General features: G+C 45.0%; 1 protein-coding gene and 1 long non-coding RNA gene across 3 annotated transcripts in view; one reads left to right on the forward strand and one right to left on the reverse strand.

Annotated features, from left to right (window-relative positions):
• Positions 1-13725, reverse strand: part of LOC125643126 (P2R1A-PPP2R2A-interacting phosphatase regulator 1) — a 29432-nt gene extending 15707 nt beyond the window's left edge. Inside the window, exons 1-2 of one of the 2 annotated variants that reach the window (XM_048865286.2) lie at positions 13254-13725; positions 4095-4173 (exon numbers count right to left, since the gene is read on the reverse strand). In XM_048865286.2, coding sequence (XP_048721243.2) covers positions 4095-4173; positions 13254-13708 — 534 coding nt within the window. In that variant the 5' untranslated portion in view covers positions 13709-13725. The remainder of the gene's footprint in view (positions 1-4094; positions 4174-13253) is intronic. The other variant, XM_075132573.1, reaches the window with a different exon arrangement.
• LOC142073252 (uncharacterized) lies at positions 13715-17740 on the forward strand. Its single transcript, XR_012670045.1, has 2 exons — positions 13715-16208; positions 17138-17740. It is a non-coding gene; the product is annotated as an uncharacterized LOC142073252 (long non-coding RNA).
• Positions 17741-18487: the final 747 nt, after the last annotated feature.

Raw genomic sequence — 18487 nt, forward strand, 5'->3', positions numbered from 1 at the left:
GTAGCAACATTGATTAGCTACTGATCTGATTTTTGTCCTAAAAAAGGGGAGTTTAATCAGCAGTTTCTGGCCACCTATTGTCATCTGGGATTCTCTGGTAGGGACAATTTAAAACTGCAATTGCCCCCCACTCCCTCCTTTTTTTCTCCCTTCTCTTACTTTGCCAGCAATGATGCTTCTCTTGGGAGTTTTAAAATGTTAATTTTACTTAAAAGCCAAATTGGTAGCCCTAAACCATACCCCAATTCAGCCTACTTCATATCAAAACAGCCTGACCCACTTAATTAGAGCTGTGGACCTTCACAGCCACACTGTTTCTAAGGGCATGTCTACACTACAAACTTAAGTTGACTTAATTCCACATACAGCCACCACAGTAATTACTGTGGTTTTTCAGGTCAACACTACCCTCCTTCTGTCAGTAGTACAGTGGTACACTACCCTCCATCTGTCAGTAGCACCAGAAGTGCTTGCACTGACTAAAGAGGGGCATCATTGAGGTCTGAGAGCTCGGGCTTGCAGCTCCCCACTGGGAGCTTGCTGTCTCAAGGTGACAGTCTGAGCTGTGAGCCCCATGTAGGGTTCACAGCAGGGAGACAACCAGCCTTTCTTGACAATTTCACTGCTGCCTCAAGCTCAGAGAGAGGGGCTCACAGCTGAAGCTGTGAAATCAACAAGAAAGGCTGGTAGGCTCCTGCTGTGAAATTGAAAATGACAGCTAACAGCACGCAGTGTCTACACAAACACTGTGCACCCTAATTACACCGACATAAGCACTATGCTTCTCATCGAGATGGAGTTAATATGTTGGTATAGTAGGGCACTTATATTGGTGGGTGCAAGGCTGTAGTGTAGACACTGACATAGTTAGGTCAAGCTGCCTTACGTTGAACTAACTCTGTAATGTAGACCAGGCCTAAGACGATGTATACACAAGAAAAAAGCTGGGAATAGCTATTCTGCACTTGTTTCTTAGGGCAGTAGCGCCTCTGGTGAAGATGCTCTATGCCGACGGGAGAGCACTCTCCCGTCAGCATAATTACTCCACTTCTGCGAGAGGTGGAAGCTATTTCGGCAGGAGAGCATATAACTTGCATTACTCGGGGGGGGGGGGGTGTCTTTTTCACACCTCGAGCGATGTAAATTACATTGACTCAAGCGGTAGTGTAGACGTGCCCTTAATGCAAAATAAGAGTGTCCACATAGGAAAATGGTGTAGAATAGCTGTTCTGCTCTAAATTTAAACCCTAGCTAATTTCCTGAATAAAAAAGTCCTAAAGTGAACAAGGAATTGCTTTAGGGTTCCCACCTCAACCTTTTAAGTAAGATTAACACTTTAAGATTATCAGTTTATGACAAAAGGCAGGTTGAGGGGAGGGGTGAAGGAAAGAGGAAACTTTATCGAATGGATTTATAGATTTTAGATTCCTTTTAAACTAATACCTTTAAAATAAAGGGTAATATTAAAGATGTATCTCCACTGAAACAAATTAAATGCTGACAGTCTGAATTTTTTTTTCTGATGAGCAGAATCAGACATTACTGCATTACTGACAGCTGGTGAATTGTCCTAAGATCAAAAAGGCCCAGTTAGCTGATCTGAATGGGGCTTGGAAAGACAGCATACAGTGTCATACTGACAGGTTTCAGAGGAACAGCCGTGTTAGTCTGTATTCGCAAAAAGAAAAGGAGTACTTGTGGCACCTTAGAGACTAACCAATTTATTTGAGCATGAGCTTTCGTGAGCTACAGCTCACTTCATCAGATGTTTACCGTGGAGACTGCAGTACACTCAAGTGTGCTCCACCACACACTACAAGGACTGCATACATCTTAACCAACTCCCATGATTTCTGAGCTAGATTCCACCCAATTCCTACTGTGCATGGCCAGACTGGTAGAGCATTATGAAAGGGGGTGAGGCACTCCTAGTGTATGGCACTCTGAAGGTGTAAGGAAGGATGTGAGATCCCCAGCAATACCAGATGTGCATGACTGGAGAGAGGATTCTTCAGCTGAATTGGTGACCTGCTTTAGACCTCTTCTCTGGCCATGATGTAGGCTATTGGCCTTAATAAGGAGTACTTTATGCCCTTTTCCTGCAAGGCTACTCTGCTCCCAGCCAGGGAAATGGGCTCTCAATCCAAAGAACAATGACGTGTTTCCTTGCCTTTCACAGTTCTTTCTTGCATATACTCTCAATTATCATCTCCCCCTTTCCTGGGAAATATCTGTCTTTTACTAAGTAAGCAGATACCTCATTCTCTGGAATATTTTTACTACTGCTGTTGGTGTGACGGTCCATTGCTAACAGTCACTTTTCTTCGCTCCCCAACCTTGTTTATATTGCCTGCTTCATCTTCATGTTTTGGGTCACTTGTGAGGGCAACAATACCCTTTTCTAAACCACTATAGATCTTATTAAAAAAAAAAGTAACAAAATCAAAAAGGTAACTTCTATGAAGTACATGAAATATCTTTAGTTCAGTTAATCTTCAGGACAGACTAAGGAACTAGATCACCCCACTTGCGCCTCTTTGGCTTTGTATCCAGGTCAACCGAAAAAGAACCTTAGTGTTTCAAAACTGTTTTTCTTAAAGGGCTACTGCCCTCTTTGTAAGTGCTGACTCTTGCTAACCACTGGTTAAGTGAATCTCTTCAATACCATAGGAAAAACAAGTGAACTGCTGGAAAGGAAAGCAATTTATCTTTGGTCTGAAAGCAAGGATAGAAATTTCAGCCTAAAATTTAACTTCAAACAAATGCCTGAATAGAAAAGGCTTCTGACTAAATGTTTCCTCAACCATAATTACAGTGTTACTGGCACTACATCATGTTTTGTTTCTTAAGCAGCAGGCACGTTGCTTTTATGTTATGCTCATCTGTTGAGGCCTTTAAATAAAGGATCTCAAGACTACTACAAAAACAAATCCTCTCCAAACCAGTTGTTTGGCCTAGTTTTGAAATGGAATTTTAGTTTTTTTGTGGGCAGAGAGGCTGTATGGAAGGGGTGGACAGGAATTAAAAGTTATCTCCACTTAAAGTAACCCAAATAGCAACAAACAATCATCAAGTTAGCATATGTCTGAGCATCTTGTATACTGTATGTAAGAAAAAGAGAAACTGACATTAACACAAGACACTCCATCGGTCCAGTACATTAGTTGTGAACTGTATGCAATCAACATGTAACTATACTTACGCCAGTTTCTTAAAATTAGAACACATTTCAGGAGAAATGTAACAGTTTTTGGTTAAATTTTTTAAATCTAGGCAAAAATTCCTCTTGGTTAAAAAAAATGAGAACTGTTTTTCCTTCCCAGGCCCCCCAGAAATGCATCAATTTATGTATCTGTGGTTCTTTCAATATGGTCAAGAAATCCTTTAATATGCCAGCACTGACTCCAAAATACTACTGGAGCAGTCCAAACCACTTTTTGACCATAACTCAGACTATAATGATTTACTTAAAAGAAACTCTATTTGAAAATAGAAGTTGCATCTTCTTTGGGTTCATAAATAAGTATTGTACTAAATTTTGAGGCAGACATTTACTAACAAAGTCATTTAAGTTTACAAAATTGTGATAGTGGAAATTTGTTAATTAAGATTGGATGGTTTTCTAAGATATATACTCTAGTTCAAACAGGCATTAATTCAGTGAAGTCCTATGGCCTATGTTTTACTGGAGGTCAAGGACAAAAATATTTCAGATAAATTATCATAACAGTCCTTTCTGGTTTATAATCTACGATGCAATATAAATGTAAAGTCAGTGGATTTATTTAAAAACAAACATTCAAAGCAGAGATTATTGAGACCTAAGAATAACTGACTGATACTTCTGAATATACCAATTCTCTTTCCAAATTGGTCTTCTTATCCAATCTTAGAATATCTGCTTAAATAAGTTATGAACTAGGTTGTCTTCAGAATGACACAAATGTGTTTTCTAAAGCTAACTGATCTTTAAAAAGAATTTCACTACAGCTGCAAAATATGTAGTGTTAATTTTCAATTTACACTCTTATCTTTAATCCTGTTTAGACCCAAAGAACAAGTGGGCAACATGTTTGCGCTAAGCATTTTCTTACCAGACTATGACGATTCATCACTGTTGTACTGTTTCTGCGGGTTCGCAAAATGTTGGCCTGGAACACCTGTGAATTATCACTGTGAAAAGAAACACTTGTCAAATTTAAGAGCCATTTCCCTCTCCTTCACCTCCTAAAAAAAAAAAAAGCCTCAATATAAGCTATGTAAGTGTGTGCTTTCATCCTCTCTTAACCCAAAGTCTCTCTCCCCAAAACAAGTTCCAACTACCACAGTTAATGACATTAATCATGCTGAGTCCTCACTAGAGTGGCTGCAAATTTTGTATGGATATGTGTCTTCTATGGAAATGTATGAGTTTAGAGTGTAGCTCTCTATATGCAGTCCTTAGCACCAAACACAATTCATTCACTAGAATTTGAGACTACGCATAATCAATAGATGGACTGACGCAAGCCTCCATACCAGTGGTACCAAAGACAAATCACACTGCAGGTCAGAAGTTTTGTCACTGGGAGCACCTTATAAGTTACAACCCCTCTTCACCAAGGTGCTGATACAGCACTCAAAATGTAAAATTAAGCACTCAGTATATCCATTTAGAAAGTTCTAATTATTTTTTGAAGTGGTATCTCAGTAAAGATGAAGAGGAGGTTACTTACCTGTAACTGGAGATTCTTCGATATGTGTGGTCCCCATCTGTATTTCAGCGTGGGTTGTGTGTGCGCACCATGTGCCTGGAGCCGGACAATCTGAAAGTAGTGTCCACTGATCCACGATCACACCCTGGATCACCTCATGCCTCTGACCAAGGGATAAAGAGAGGGGGAACTCTCCAGTTCCCTCTCTATTGTGAATCAGAGGCAATCCAAAGCAGAGGAGGAGGGCAAGTAGTGGAATACAGATAGGGACCACATATCTCAAAGAACATCCAGTTACACGCAAGAAACCTCTTCTTCAAGTGATGGTCCCTATTGTTTTCCACAGTGAGTGATTAACAAGCAGTAAATAAGAAGCGAGGATGTACACCACGGGTTCTCAAACTTTTTTTTGCTGGGCCCCCACTTTGAAAATATTGCAGTTAAAGGCACTGAAGCCTTTCAAAAAGTGTTAAAGTAGGGTGACCTTTGGAGCAGGGCACCCGGCCAGCAGTCACCACTCTCTGGCCAGCCAGCTCTGAAGGCAGCACCTCTGCCAGCACTAGTGCAGAAGTAAGGGTGACAACACCATACCATCTCGTGACACCTCCACAATAGTCTGGAGACCCCTTTTTGGTCAGGACCCCCAGTTTGAGAAACATTGATGTAGACAGTAGGGTTGAGCAAAGGAGTCATCAGCAGAGGAGTCCTGGACTAAGGCACAGTATGTCTCACAAAAGTGTGAACGGAGCCCCCACCTGGCTGCTTTACAAGAAGGGATACTTCCTGAAGCAATGCCATAGTTGCTGCTTGTGCTCTCATTGAATGAGTTCTTATTCTATGGGGAGCAGGGAAGGTTTGATAGTTGATAGAGTAGACGGAGATCCATTTGGATATCCTCTGAGTGGAGATTGCTTGTCCCGATTCTTTCTGCTATAGTGATGAATAGTCTCTGGGACTTCCTGATTAGGCTTGTTTTGTGTAGGTAAAAGGCAAAAGGCCCACTAGACATCAAGAGCATGGAGTCTCTGTTCCTCTAAGGAAGCATGCAGTTTAGGGAAGAACACAGATATGTGGATTGATCGGTTCCCATCACCATCACTCCAAGCTCATCAACCCTTCTGGCTGAGGTGATGGCTAAAAGGAATGCAACCTTGATGGAGAGAAGGGACATTGAGCAGGAAGATAGGGGCTCAAAAGGGTGGCCTTGTGAGTCCTGAGAGAACAAGATTCAAGTCCCATTGAGGAACAGGCTTGTGAACAGGTGAAAAGGTTCTGATTAGGCCTTTTCAAAATCTGGTGGTCAGAGGGTGAGTGAAGACAGAGTAACCCTGAGAAGGAAGATGGTATACATTAATCACTGTCAGGAGGACTCAGAAGGAGCTAAGGGATAGGCCTGATGCCTTTAGAGAAAGCATACAGACTAAAATGAGAGGAGTATCTGCATTTTCTGGAAGAATGTTCCTTTGATGTGCCCAAGAAGAAAAACATCTCCACTAAGTCCAGGTCTACACTACAGACCTGTATCAGTATAACTGCATCATTCAGGGATGTGAAAAATCCACACCACAATGATGTAGTTATACCGACCTAACCCCCCATGTAGCTAGCACATCGACAAGAGAGCTTCTCCCACTGACATAATCTACCTCCCCAAGGGGCAGTAGCTAACTACATTGAGGGGAGAAGCTCTCTTAAAACTGCCTAGTGGACTCCTTCCTATTATTAGAAAGTATGTCTCATACGGCGGTGGGACATGACCATTCTAAGGAGGATCATCCAAAAACCAAGCCCTGAGGTAAAGTGAACATGGATTGGGGTGCTTGATCTTGCCATTCCTCTGGGTCAGTAGCTTGGGAAATGTTGGGAGATCATCAGTGCTCAGGATGACATGCGCAGGAGATTTGAAAAATAAAAACTGTCTGAGCAATAGGGGGAGATCAGGATAACCCATGCCCTGTCCTGATGGTAGGAGCAGTAGCAGAGAGAATGCATAGTTCAGGTGATCTGACCAAGGAAAAAGTAGAGTATTGCCTGGAGAGTGGTGACCTAGGGCTCGTCTGGAGCAGTATGCGACGCATTTTCTGTTTGTTACGAAGGTGAACAGATCCCTAGATGGGATTCCCCATAGATCAAAGACTTTGTGCAGTACCAAGTTGTGGAGTTCCCACTCATGGTTGACTGCAGAATGTCTGCTGAGAGTGTCTGGGAGCATATTTCATTTTCTGGGAAGGGAGGCTGCTGATAGGGTGATTTTGTTGCCAATGACAGACAATGAAACCAAAGCATCTGGCATGATCGGTCACTACTGTGAATACTTTGGTGAAGACTCAGCGGATGAGGGGGAGGAAGAGGGGTGTCTCTATGCTGAAAGAGAGCACTCTGTACTGAAAATGGTCGAAGCCCATCATGAATATGAGAAAGCATCTGTGAGTGGGATGAATATCTACATGAAAGTAGACATCCTTGATATCGAAAGCTGTAAACCACATGTCCTTTTCTAGGACTGGTATTATAGAGCCCTACATGATCATACAAAACCTGAGTGAACTTGAATGAAATGAATGGGGTAGCAGAGGTTGAGAATCGGTCTTCATCCATCCTTCTTTTTGGGTATAAGGAAAGAGTAAAAGCTGCTCTCTTGGCATTGAGGAGGGACACGTTCTATCACTCCTTGCTCTAATAGGGAGTCCAATCTCTTGCTTGAGAATAGTTTCCTGAGAGTGCTCCTTGAAAGGTGGAGGAGGCAGGGATGCAAACTTGATCATATAGTCAGAGTGGATGAAGTTCAGTACCCACTGGTCTGTTGTCACTGTACTCCAGGTGTTGAGAAAGAGTGCTAGACGACCTCCAAATGGTGTGTAAAGGTGGGGCAACGTTGGGCTTAATGCCTCACAACTCTTGAGATCCTATCAAAAATAGTGCCTTGCCAGTAGGGTTGTGATTGGGGTACTGAGCCGGTTGCAGAAGGTGCGGGGAAGCAGGTCCTTTGAACACTTTGCCTTTTGTGTGGTGGTTCATAGGGCCTCTGATAAAAAACTTGTTGAACCCATGGGTCTAGGTCTAGATGACTGTCGATGGAATTTCTTCACAGGGACAGGTGTATATAACCCCAGAGAGCGGAGGGTAGCCCTAGCATCCTTCAAGATGACTCATCTGACTGAATAACTGTAATTCATTGAAGGGGAGGTCCTCCATGGTATTCTGGACCTCATGAGAGAACCCTGACACAGTGAGCCATGACCTTCTGTACATAACAATGGCTCTGGAGGATGTGTTAGTGGCATCGACTGCAGATTGGAGAGAAGTCTTTGTTACTAGTTTGCTTTAGTCTATCAAAGCCTGGAAACAAGCTCTGTCCTGTTGTGGAAGTCTGTCAGTTAATTCTGCAAACTTGGGTAGTTCAGAAAGTCATACCTGACCATAAGTGCCTGGTAGTTGTCTGTCCTGAACTGGAGGCCAGATGATGAGAAGACCGTTCTGCCCAGTAGGTCTAGGTGCTTACCCTCCTTGTCCACAGTGGTAAACCAGGGGTGTTGCTGTCTAGCCCTTTCAGAAGCTGCTTGAACCACCAAAGAATTGGCAGAGGGGTGAGAAAATAAGAAATTAGCCCCTTTGGCTGGCACATAAGAGTTTTTCTGCCCTTTGAGGGGTGGGAGCACAATGGCTGGGGTGTGCCAAATCTTGCTGACTCCAATATAGCTTCATTAACAGGGAGTGCTATTTTGTTGGATCCAGATGGGTGGAGGATGTCAAGGAGCTTGTGTATGGATTCCTTAATCTCCTCAAGAGGAATCCGTAGTTCACCTGCTATTCTACAAAAATGATCCTGGAACTGCCTGAATTCTTCTGGGGGGAGGGAAAGAAGACATAGGGGTTACCGCTTTGTCTGGACACAAAAATGGTAATCTTGCTGGTTCCAGTGGAACTGCCAGATCCAGTGCATATTGTTCTTCCTCCTCTGAAGGATCCTGGGGTGATCTGACCGCCTCCTTCAAGGGGAAGCAAGAAGAGACTCCTTATCGACTCTGCAGGGTGGGTGTCAGTCCCAGGACCCACAATGTGGCTAGCAGGAAGTCTCGAAAGGGAGAAATGGTGGCCCCCATGACATGAGGTGCCAGCAGCTCCAAGCTAAATGTAGAGTTTGGTCCCAAGTTGATGTAAGTCTTTTGGGAAATGGAGGATATATAGGGTAAGGAAACGAAGGCTCCTTGGGTGGATCACTCTCCTGATGAGGAGAAAGCTGAGTTCTGTTCCATAGGTGGTACCGTTGGTACTACTGAAGGAAAGCTGTACCTCGGGGAAGGAGCGGGTGATAAACTTCTCCAAGTGATCGACTCCCCAGGTGGTGTTATGACATCTCTAGAACGAAACAGACCCAATGGAGGGGATTCCAGATCAGGGGGAAGCGAAGATGTTCTGTGGAGCAGCATGGGACCCAGGTCTCTCCAGTGTGAGAGGAGTTGTCTTTGCCCAGATCATTGTAGCTGGAGAGGGTGCTAACAAAGATGGTGCCAGGGGTAGGCAGTGAGCGGTCTATGTCGGTGCCTATAGATCGCATTTTGGTACTGATGGAGCCCAATATTTATGGGCTTTCTTGTCAAGCCTCTGGGACTTAGGACATGCTAAGTCCTCTTGGGATGAGGTGCCAGGCTTGCTCAGAGCTGAATCCAACTTCTTCTAAATGGATTTCGAGGAAGACTTAATCTCATGCATATGAGAGTCCTTCCTGGGTTCCTGAGAAGATCTCGCCAGTGGTTCTGTAGAGGTAGATTATCTGGCACCAGTGTTGGAGGCTCACTCCTTGCTGAGTTAGGCCAATGCAAATGTGGGTGGGTGGGAAGTCCCAGCCTGGGTCCGATTGAGACCTCAGGCCCTTTTCCATGAGGTGTTTTTGAATGGAGAGTTCCTGCCCTTGTCAAATATGGCTGGGGAATGAGTGGCAGATACTGCACTTCACTACGATGTGTGCTTCCCCAGGGCAGTACACAGTGCTGGTGGTCATCACTAACTGAGAAGGATCATGGGCAGGAAGTGCAGAGTTTGAAGCCAGAGTCCTGGGCATAGTCTAGTACCAGCATGGGGCAGGGGGATGTGAGGGGAGGGAGTGTTCCCCCAACAATTAATCTAGCACAAAAAACTATGAAAACACTAAAACTATAAACTGTACAAGATGCTAAAAACTATTTACAAATCTAAATCTTATCTTAAGGGATGAAGACGAAGCTAAGGACACAGAGAAGTTCCAACCTGGACCATGCAGCAGTGAGAAGGAACTGGAGAGGCGGTCAGTCTGCCTCACCTTTTATCACCTCAGTCAGAGTCATGAGGTGAGCCAGGGCACATGCACAGACCAATGGACATTACTTTTAAATTCCCCAGTTCCGGGTGCATGGAACACAAGCATAACCCACAGTGGAATACAATAGGGACCATCACTCGAAGAAAGGGCAGATTAATTTAAGATTAGTGGACTGGATTATTTAATGCAAAATGCTCTCTTTTTAAATATACTCTAGTAGCAAGTTTTTCTGCCATTTCCTACATTCCTGATAGCCAAAACGTTGCACTTTATGAATAATCAGACTGTATGAACTGAACACATTTTTACAGTAATTAATACTATAGTTTAAAGCCCAGTCCTACAATCTGGTCCACATGCCCACACACAGTCCCACTGACTTCTGAATGTGTCAACCTGATTGCGAGATTTGTATCAAAGTGCAAAAAGTGACCTACTTTATCTTTTGCTATCTTAACTAATTTCTGATCTCAAATGGATGGACACAACTACCACCTTATAAGAAGCTTTTCGTCTTTAAAAATACAAGCTGGACAGTGGCATTAGCTTGTTCTCCAAGGTGGGAACTGAGCTGTAGTTCAGTAGAGAAATTTTCAGAAGCTGAAACTCTCATAGTTCAAAATGCTTGTTGTATCTGTTAGACAAAAACAACTTTAGAATATTTTTAGATTGTTCAGTCATACGATCAGTTGTCCTTTAAAAAATTGTAAAGATTTAAGATTCAAACAGGGATCGTTCCATATTGATAAATTTAATAATCTAAATGTTTGATGATGACAACTATTCCAACTGTAGTAAACAACATACAAAACAAGAATTTTACAGCATTACAATTTATACACCCATTTGTTTTCCAGCAACTTTCAATGACATTATGTTGGAAATTAATATAAAATAAAGCTACTAAATAAGGCTTTACATTCTGCAGGAAAAAGCTAGTATCAACTTGTTCACAGAAGCTATTTCAGAAACTTTCCATTCTTCATTAGGAATCCAGTACAGGCCTTTTCACCAAAATTATACCCCATCTTTATTTGCCCATATTTGGCAATCGCAATTCTTGAGGAAATCATGAAGAAAATCTTCTCACCGGTTTCTCTTGCATGTGCTAATTATTTATCATCTGATACAGGAAGTGGGTCAGGGAGAAGTTGAAAGAGGCTATGACCCAAAATTTAGAGATGAGCTTTTTCCTCGGCTGAGATTAGTAGTGAAGAATTATCTATGGCATCTAATTTATAGGTAGACAGACAGCGGTCATAAAGAATACATCCTAGATTTAGGAATGGAACCAAAACGCAGAGAAAAACAGTTAAGGGGCCATGGAGGGCCCAAAGAGTGGCCACGGTTGGACAATTCCAACTACTCCTCTTTTACTGACTTTGTTTCTTTAACATGTAAATGCTAAACAGAAGACTAGACACAAAGGCCCTGATCTGCAAACTCTTTCTGCACAAGCAGCAGTGCTGGTCAAAACTCAGAATTTCCCTTTCATGGGAAACATTTTAGAAACTAGTAAGAGTCCAACACTTAAAAGATGATATTCACTTAACATTAATGATGACTGGGAATAAAAAAAAATGAGCACAAAATTCTTTACTGTTCTTTTTAAACCAGTTATAGTAACTTTTGTCCTTAAGAGTAGAAAGATTTACACCATTCTCGGAGCTAGCCATCTACTAATAGCTTCTTATAAATCTCATGTTTATAATCTACAAAATGAATTTAGAAAAAATACTAAAGATACATGTACAAGGCTGCATTTTAAGTAGTCTAATGTCTACAATATAGTTCCTGAATCTCTCACTATAGTGTTCCACTTGCCAACACAAGCTACAATTGTCCAAAGTAAAATTAACAGGCCTGTTACCACACACAACTGTCCTCATCTTTAATGCAGAAGTGAAACCCCTAGAGGTTAAAGGGCCCAGTAAGTAATTTTCCCTCATGATTTGACTAAACTCTTCTCAGATAATTTATTATTCTAACGTTTGTATAGTGCCTTGCATCATGAAGGATCTTAAGAGCGCTTACAATCTTAAACTGAAACACAAATAGAGTGATTACTGTTCTATCCACCGCTGCCACCACTGCCACAAGTGAACGCAACAGCTGTTTTAACTCCACGTATCACCACTACAAAATAGTTTAGAATAAGAAGTAAAAAATACAGTGTCTAACTGAAACATCAGGGAAAGTCTAGTCAGGCAAATTCTAACTAGCTACCTACATATTTCCACACATACAAGGGCCAAAATAGTGGACAAGGTCTCAGTTTTACATCTTATCCAAAAGAGAACAGAGCACCAGATACCACTCTGAAGCATTAGTAGTAGATCTACAGTTTCATATGGAAAAGCATACCAAATCATAATACCACTTTCTACAGCATCAGCATATCTCATCCAAATATTAATTAACTCTGCTTAGCTACTGAGATGCAACTGGATACAAAACATGCTTCTGTTTTAAGTATGAGAAAGGCTGTATTCCACTACATTTTATAGAAACTCAAGCTGCTGTTGCCTCAGAAACAACAAAATCGAAGTATGGCAGTGGGCAGATACCTTGACATAAGGGCCCAGTTACATCAGCTAAGGTGGAAAACTGCATATTAAATCCAGTCCAGGAATCCACTGAGGATAGGTCAGCCAGTTGGCTCTTTCCATCTCTGGCTCTCACAGAAAAACTAATTTGGTGATGATGCAGTGGACATATGCTCCTGATCCCTGGTGAATGGTTATGTATTTGACAACATATGTGTCAGTGAGAAGTGCATTAAAGCACACTCCAAAGGGAAAGAGTGTTTTAAACTTTCATCAGGAAAATCAAACCCTGCATTCAACCTGAACAACTATGATCAAATATCAAAAGTGAGCTTGCTCCCAACAGCCACTTTAGGGAGGCAAGGTGAAGATGGAGACCAGCCTGGGCACTTCCTCAGTGCATTAGCTCCTGGGGAAGGGACTGGAAAGCACGCGTGGACCAAAACCTACGTCTCCTGCTCTGCCATGCAAAAAGGAGGCAAGAAATCTGTGTCCAGAGAATAGGCCTCTTCATTTCACCTGGAATATGACAGGAGGAGTCTGTGGATGAGGTGAGGAACTCTCACCACAGTCCAGGCCTGGGGTTGGGGGGGTGGAGGGGCGCCAGGCCCGGGTCTCGCTCGCCCCTCAGCCCGGGGGATGAGGGAATGGGGGGGGAGGGGCGGGCCCGGGGTTGAGGGAACGGGGGGAGGGGCGGGCCCGGGTCTCGCTCACCTCAGCCCGTGGATGAGGGGGGCGCTGTTCGATCTCCTCAAGCTCCCCCCGTCGCTCGGGGCCGGCGCGCTGCCCGCCGGCAGCTCCAGGTCCAGCTCCATTTTCTCTTGAGCCATCGCGGCGGCTCCGGCTGCTCCTGCTCCGCCGCGGGGCCCATTCACTGGGGGCGGCCGCAGCGGCTCCTCATGCCGCCCCCCGCCCCGATCCGGCCCGGCCCCCCCTACAGGCCCCGCAGAGGCCGCTGCAGGCAGAGCCCGGGGGCGCTGCGAGCCGGGCGAGGGGGGCGGCACCAGCAGCGCCCCATGCTGGGGAGACGAGAGGGGGCGGCCCCTTCCCCCCTCCGCCGCCGCCGCTTCCTCGGCCCCTCTCGGCTCCCTGCGCGCGGCGCCGGCCTTGCCGCCTCCTCGGGGAAACAAGCGACCGGGCCCAGGGAATCGCTGGGAAGCAGTACGCATGCGCCATAGCGACCCAGAATGACAGACGCAGCAGAGTCAAGAGGTGTCAGCACATGCGCAGTGTAACTGTAGTGAGGCGCCCGGCGCCTGAGTTGCCATTGCGCCTGCGCAGTACATCAACGCCCGGAGAAAGCGGTTAAGAACCTCGGGACTGCCATTGTGGGTCACATCAACGATCCAGGCAGCCGAGTATCCTGTCTTCTGCTCGCGGCCGGGGCCAGAGGGCAGGAAGGGAATAGCACACGTTTCAGATCTGCGGCACTGCTATGGGTACCCCCATGGCCCCACAGTATGCCAACATTTTAATGGCTGACTTAGAACAACGCTTCCTCAGCTCTCGTCCCCTAACGCCCCTACTCTACTTGCGCTTCATCAATGACATCTTCATCATCTGGACCCATGGAAAAGAAGCTCTTGAGAAATTCCACCATGATTTCAACAATTTCCATCCCACCATCAACCTCGGCCTGGACCAATCCACACAAGAGATCCACTTCCTGGACATTACAGTGCTAATAAGCGATGGTCACATAAACACCACCCTATACCGGACACCTACTGACCGCTATTCCTACCTACATGCCTCCAGCTTTCATCCAGACCACACCACGATCCATTGTCTACAGCCAAGCTCTACGATACAACCGCATTTGTTCCAAACCCTCAGACAGAGACAAACACCTACAAGATCTCTATCAAGCATTCTTACAACTACAATACCCACCTGCTGAACTGAAGAAACAGATTGATAGAGCCAGAAGAGTACCCAGAAGTCACCAACTACAGGACAGACCCAACAAAGAAAATAACAGAAGGCCACTGGCCATCACCTTCAGCCCCCCAACTAAAACCTCTCCAACGCGTCATCAAGGATCTACAACCTACCCTGAAGGACGACCCATCACTCTCACAGATCTTGGGAGACAGGCCAGTCATTGCTTACAGACAGCCCCCCAACCTGAAGCAAATACTCACCAGCAACCACACACCACACAACAGAACCACTAACCCAGGAACCTATCCTTGCAACAAAGCCCGTTGCCAACTGTGTCCACATATCTATTCAGGGGACACCATCACAGGGCCTAATCACATCAGCCACACTATCAGAGGCTCGTTCACCTGCACATCTACCAATGGGATATATGCCATCATGTGCCAGCAATGCCCCTCTGCCATGTACATTGGCCAAACTGGACAGTCTCTATGTAAAAGAATAAATGGACACAAATCAGACGTCAAGAATTATAACATTCAAAAACCAGTCGGAGAACACTTCAATCTCTTTGGTCGCTCGACTACAGACCTAAAAGTGGCAATTCATCAACAAAAAAACTTCAAAAACAGGCTCCAATGAGAGACTGCTGAATTGGAATTAATTTGCAAACTGGATACAATTAACTTAGGTTTGAATAAAGACTGGGAGTGGATGTGTCATTACACAAAGTAAAACTATTTCCCCATGTTTATTTCCCCCACCCCCTACTGTTCCTCACACGTTCTTGTCAACTGCTGGAAATGGCCCACCTTGATTATCACTACAAAAGGTTCCCCCTGTCCCACCCCACTCGCCTGCTGGTAATAGCTCACCTTACCTGATCACTCTTGTTACAGTGTATATGGTAACACCCATTGTTTCATGTTCTCTGTGTATATAAAATCTCCCCACTGTATTTTCCACTGAATGCATCTGATGAATTGAGCTGTAGCTCACGAAAGCTTATGCTCAAATAAATTTGTTTGTCTCTAAGGTGCCACAAGTACTCCTTTTCTTTTTGCGGCATAGCACAAGTATCAAGTGGTCTACTGTGCAGGGGACTGCTGCTGCTGCTGTGTGTGCATGTCCTCCTTCCCATTATTGATGGGCTGTGCTTGACCCATGCAGTTCCCGCGAGCTCCTGCTCCCTGCCTGTAACTTCAGAAGGTTGGATCCTTGGGGACTTTGTTGTGGATTGTTAGCTGAGAGCCCCTGGGCTGGAGGCAGGAACTCAGTGGCCTGGGAGCTGCTGTCTCACGAATACTCTTTAATTAAATTAAAGAGTGGGAAATTCAGAACCTGTAATGGAAATACTTTTTATGCAATGTGTAATTTAAGCAATAAGTAATTAAACACAGGGCATGAAGGACAGAGGCTACAACAGAGATACACAGCAGTGCCACGTGAAAGTCAAGGAGCTCAGGCAAGCCTACCAAAAGACAAAGGAGACAAACGGTCATTCCGGGTCAGAACCCCATATATGCCGCTTCTATGATCAGCTGAATGGCATTCTAGGGGGGGACCCTACCACTACCCCACCACTGTCCGTGGACACCTGATAGGGGGGAGTCTCACGCAACATAGAGGAGGATTTTGTGGATGAGGAAGAGGAGGAGGAGGAGAATGCGCAGCAGGCAAGGGGTGAATGCGTTCTCCCCGGCAGCCAGGATCTTTTCATTATCCTGGAGCAAATACCCTCCCAAGGTGGGATCCCCAACCCTGAAGGCAGAGAAGGCACCTCTGGTGAGTGCACATTTGTAATTAAGGTACAGGGTTTAAAAGCAATAGTATTTAATGTGTGATTTGCCCTGAAGACTTGGGATGCATTCGCAGCCAGTACAGCTACTGGAAAAGTCTGTTAATGTGTCTGAGGATGGAACTGGAATCCTCCAGGGACATCTCCTTGAAGCTCTCCTGGAGGTACTCTGAAAGCCTTTGCAGAAGGTTTCTGGGGAGGGCTGCCTTATTTCATCCTCCACGGTAAGATACTTTACCATGCCAAGCCAGTAGCAAGTAGTCTGGAATCACTGCAGCACAAAGCATGGCAGCGAATGGTCCTGGGTTTTAGTCGCATTCGAGCAACATTCAGGCTATATCTTTCTGTGTTAGCCTCAGGAGAGTGATATCATGCACAGTCACCTGGTTGAAATAGGAGACTATTTGTAAGGGAACAGTAAAAGGACCCCATTCATGCTGGGCTGTTTGTGTTTGCCTAAAAGGGATCATCCCTGAGAATAGCCACGCGGCAGGGGGAGGGGTGAAGGGATCATGCCAAATAGCCACGCAGAGGGGTGGGGGAGATGTGTGCTGCACATCCACCCAAAAACCGCAGTCCCTCCTTTTAAATGGCAAACCCAACCAGCATTGCTTGCTATGGGAAAGGAGGGCGCTACAGTTTGAAAACCTTCCCACATGTTATGAAGGCGTTAGAAGCCAAACCCGCGTACCTTTTGGCTTACCATGGCTGCCTGGAAACTGAATTCTGTTGCCCAGCCATGTGTGATGTGTCACCATACTGGCAGGCACTCAATATAAAAGGGAATATGCAACCTTGTACCTAAAGCACATGTGCTGTCTGCTGTGAATTGCTTGATTCACTGTGAAAGAGTCTCCCTTTTGTTCTCAGAAATGTATCATCTTAAATTTTACTCTCTCTTTTTATCCCTCCACAGGTGCAAATGTTTCTATGCTCCCCCTATCATCTCCGTCCCTGAGGTTATCACAGATTAGAAGAAGGAAAAAAACACACTCGCAATTACATGTTTTCCGAGCTCATGCAGTCCTCCCGCACTGATAGGGCACAGCTGAATGCATGGAGGCATTCAGTGGCAGAGTCCAGGAAAGCAATAAGTGAGCACGATGAGAAGAGGCAGGATGCAATGCTGAGGCTGAGGGGAGCAAACGGACATGATGAAGCATCTGTTGGAGCTGCAAGAAAGCCAACAAGAGCACAGACCACTGCTGCATCCACTGTACAACCGCCTGCCCTCCTCCCCAAGTTCCATATCCTCCTCACCCAGATGCCCAAGAATGCGGTGGGGAGGCTCCAGATACCCAGCCACTCCACTCCAGAGGATGGCCCAAGCAACAGAAGGCTGTCATTCAAACAGTTTTGATTGATTGAAATAAATTTGTTTGATTTGTAGTGTGGCTACAATAAGCAATGTGGCCTTGTCCTTCCCTCCTCTCCTCCTCCCTCACCCCACCTGGGCTACCTTATCAGTTATCTCCCCTTTCTTTAATTAATAAAGAAAGAATGCATGGTTTCAAAACAATAGTGACTTTATTTCCTTTGCCAGCTATGATTGAAGAGGGGAGGGTGGTTGGCTTACAGGGAATTAAAATCAACAAAGGGGGTGGGTTTGGAGCAAGGAGAAACACACACAACTGTCACACCATAGCCTGGCCAGTCATGAAACTGGTTTTCAAAGCCTCTCTGATGCACAGTGCGCCTACCTGTGCTCTTCTAATTGCCCTGGTGTCTGGCTGTTCAAAATTGGCAGCCAGGTGATTTGCTTTAATCTCCCACTCCACCATAAACGTCTCCCCCTTACTCTCACAGATATTATGGAGCACACAGCAAGCAGTAATAACAATGGATATATTGGTTGTGTTGAGGTCTAACCTAGTCAGCAAACAGCGCCAGCGAGCTTTTAAACGTCCAAAGGCACATTCTACCACCATTCTGCACTTGCTCAGCCTATTGTTGAACTGCTTCTTACTACTGTCCAGGCTGCCTGTGTATGGCTTCATGAGCCATGGGAGCAAGGGGTAGGCTGGGTCTCCAAGGATAACTATTGACATTTCAACATCCCCAACAGTAATTTTCTGGTCTGGGAAGTAAGTCCCTTCCTGCAGCTGCTCAAAGAGCCCAGAGTTCCTAAAGATGCGAGTGTCATGCACCTTTCCCGGCCATCCCACGTTGATGTTGGTGAAACGTCCCTTGTGATCCACCAGTGCTTGCAGCACCATTGAGAAGTACCCCTTAGGGAACCCCAGAGCAATAAAGCCATCCACAAAGG

This window comes from Caretta caretta, chromosome 9 (genome assembly GCF_965140235.1).
Source record: "Caretta caretta isolate rCarCar2 chromosome 9, rCarCar1.hap1, whole genome shotgun sequence".
NCBI lineage: Eukaryota > Metazoa > Chordata > Testudines > Cheloniidae > Caretta > Caretta caretta.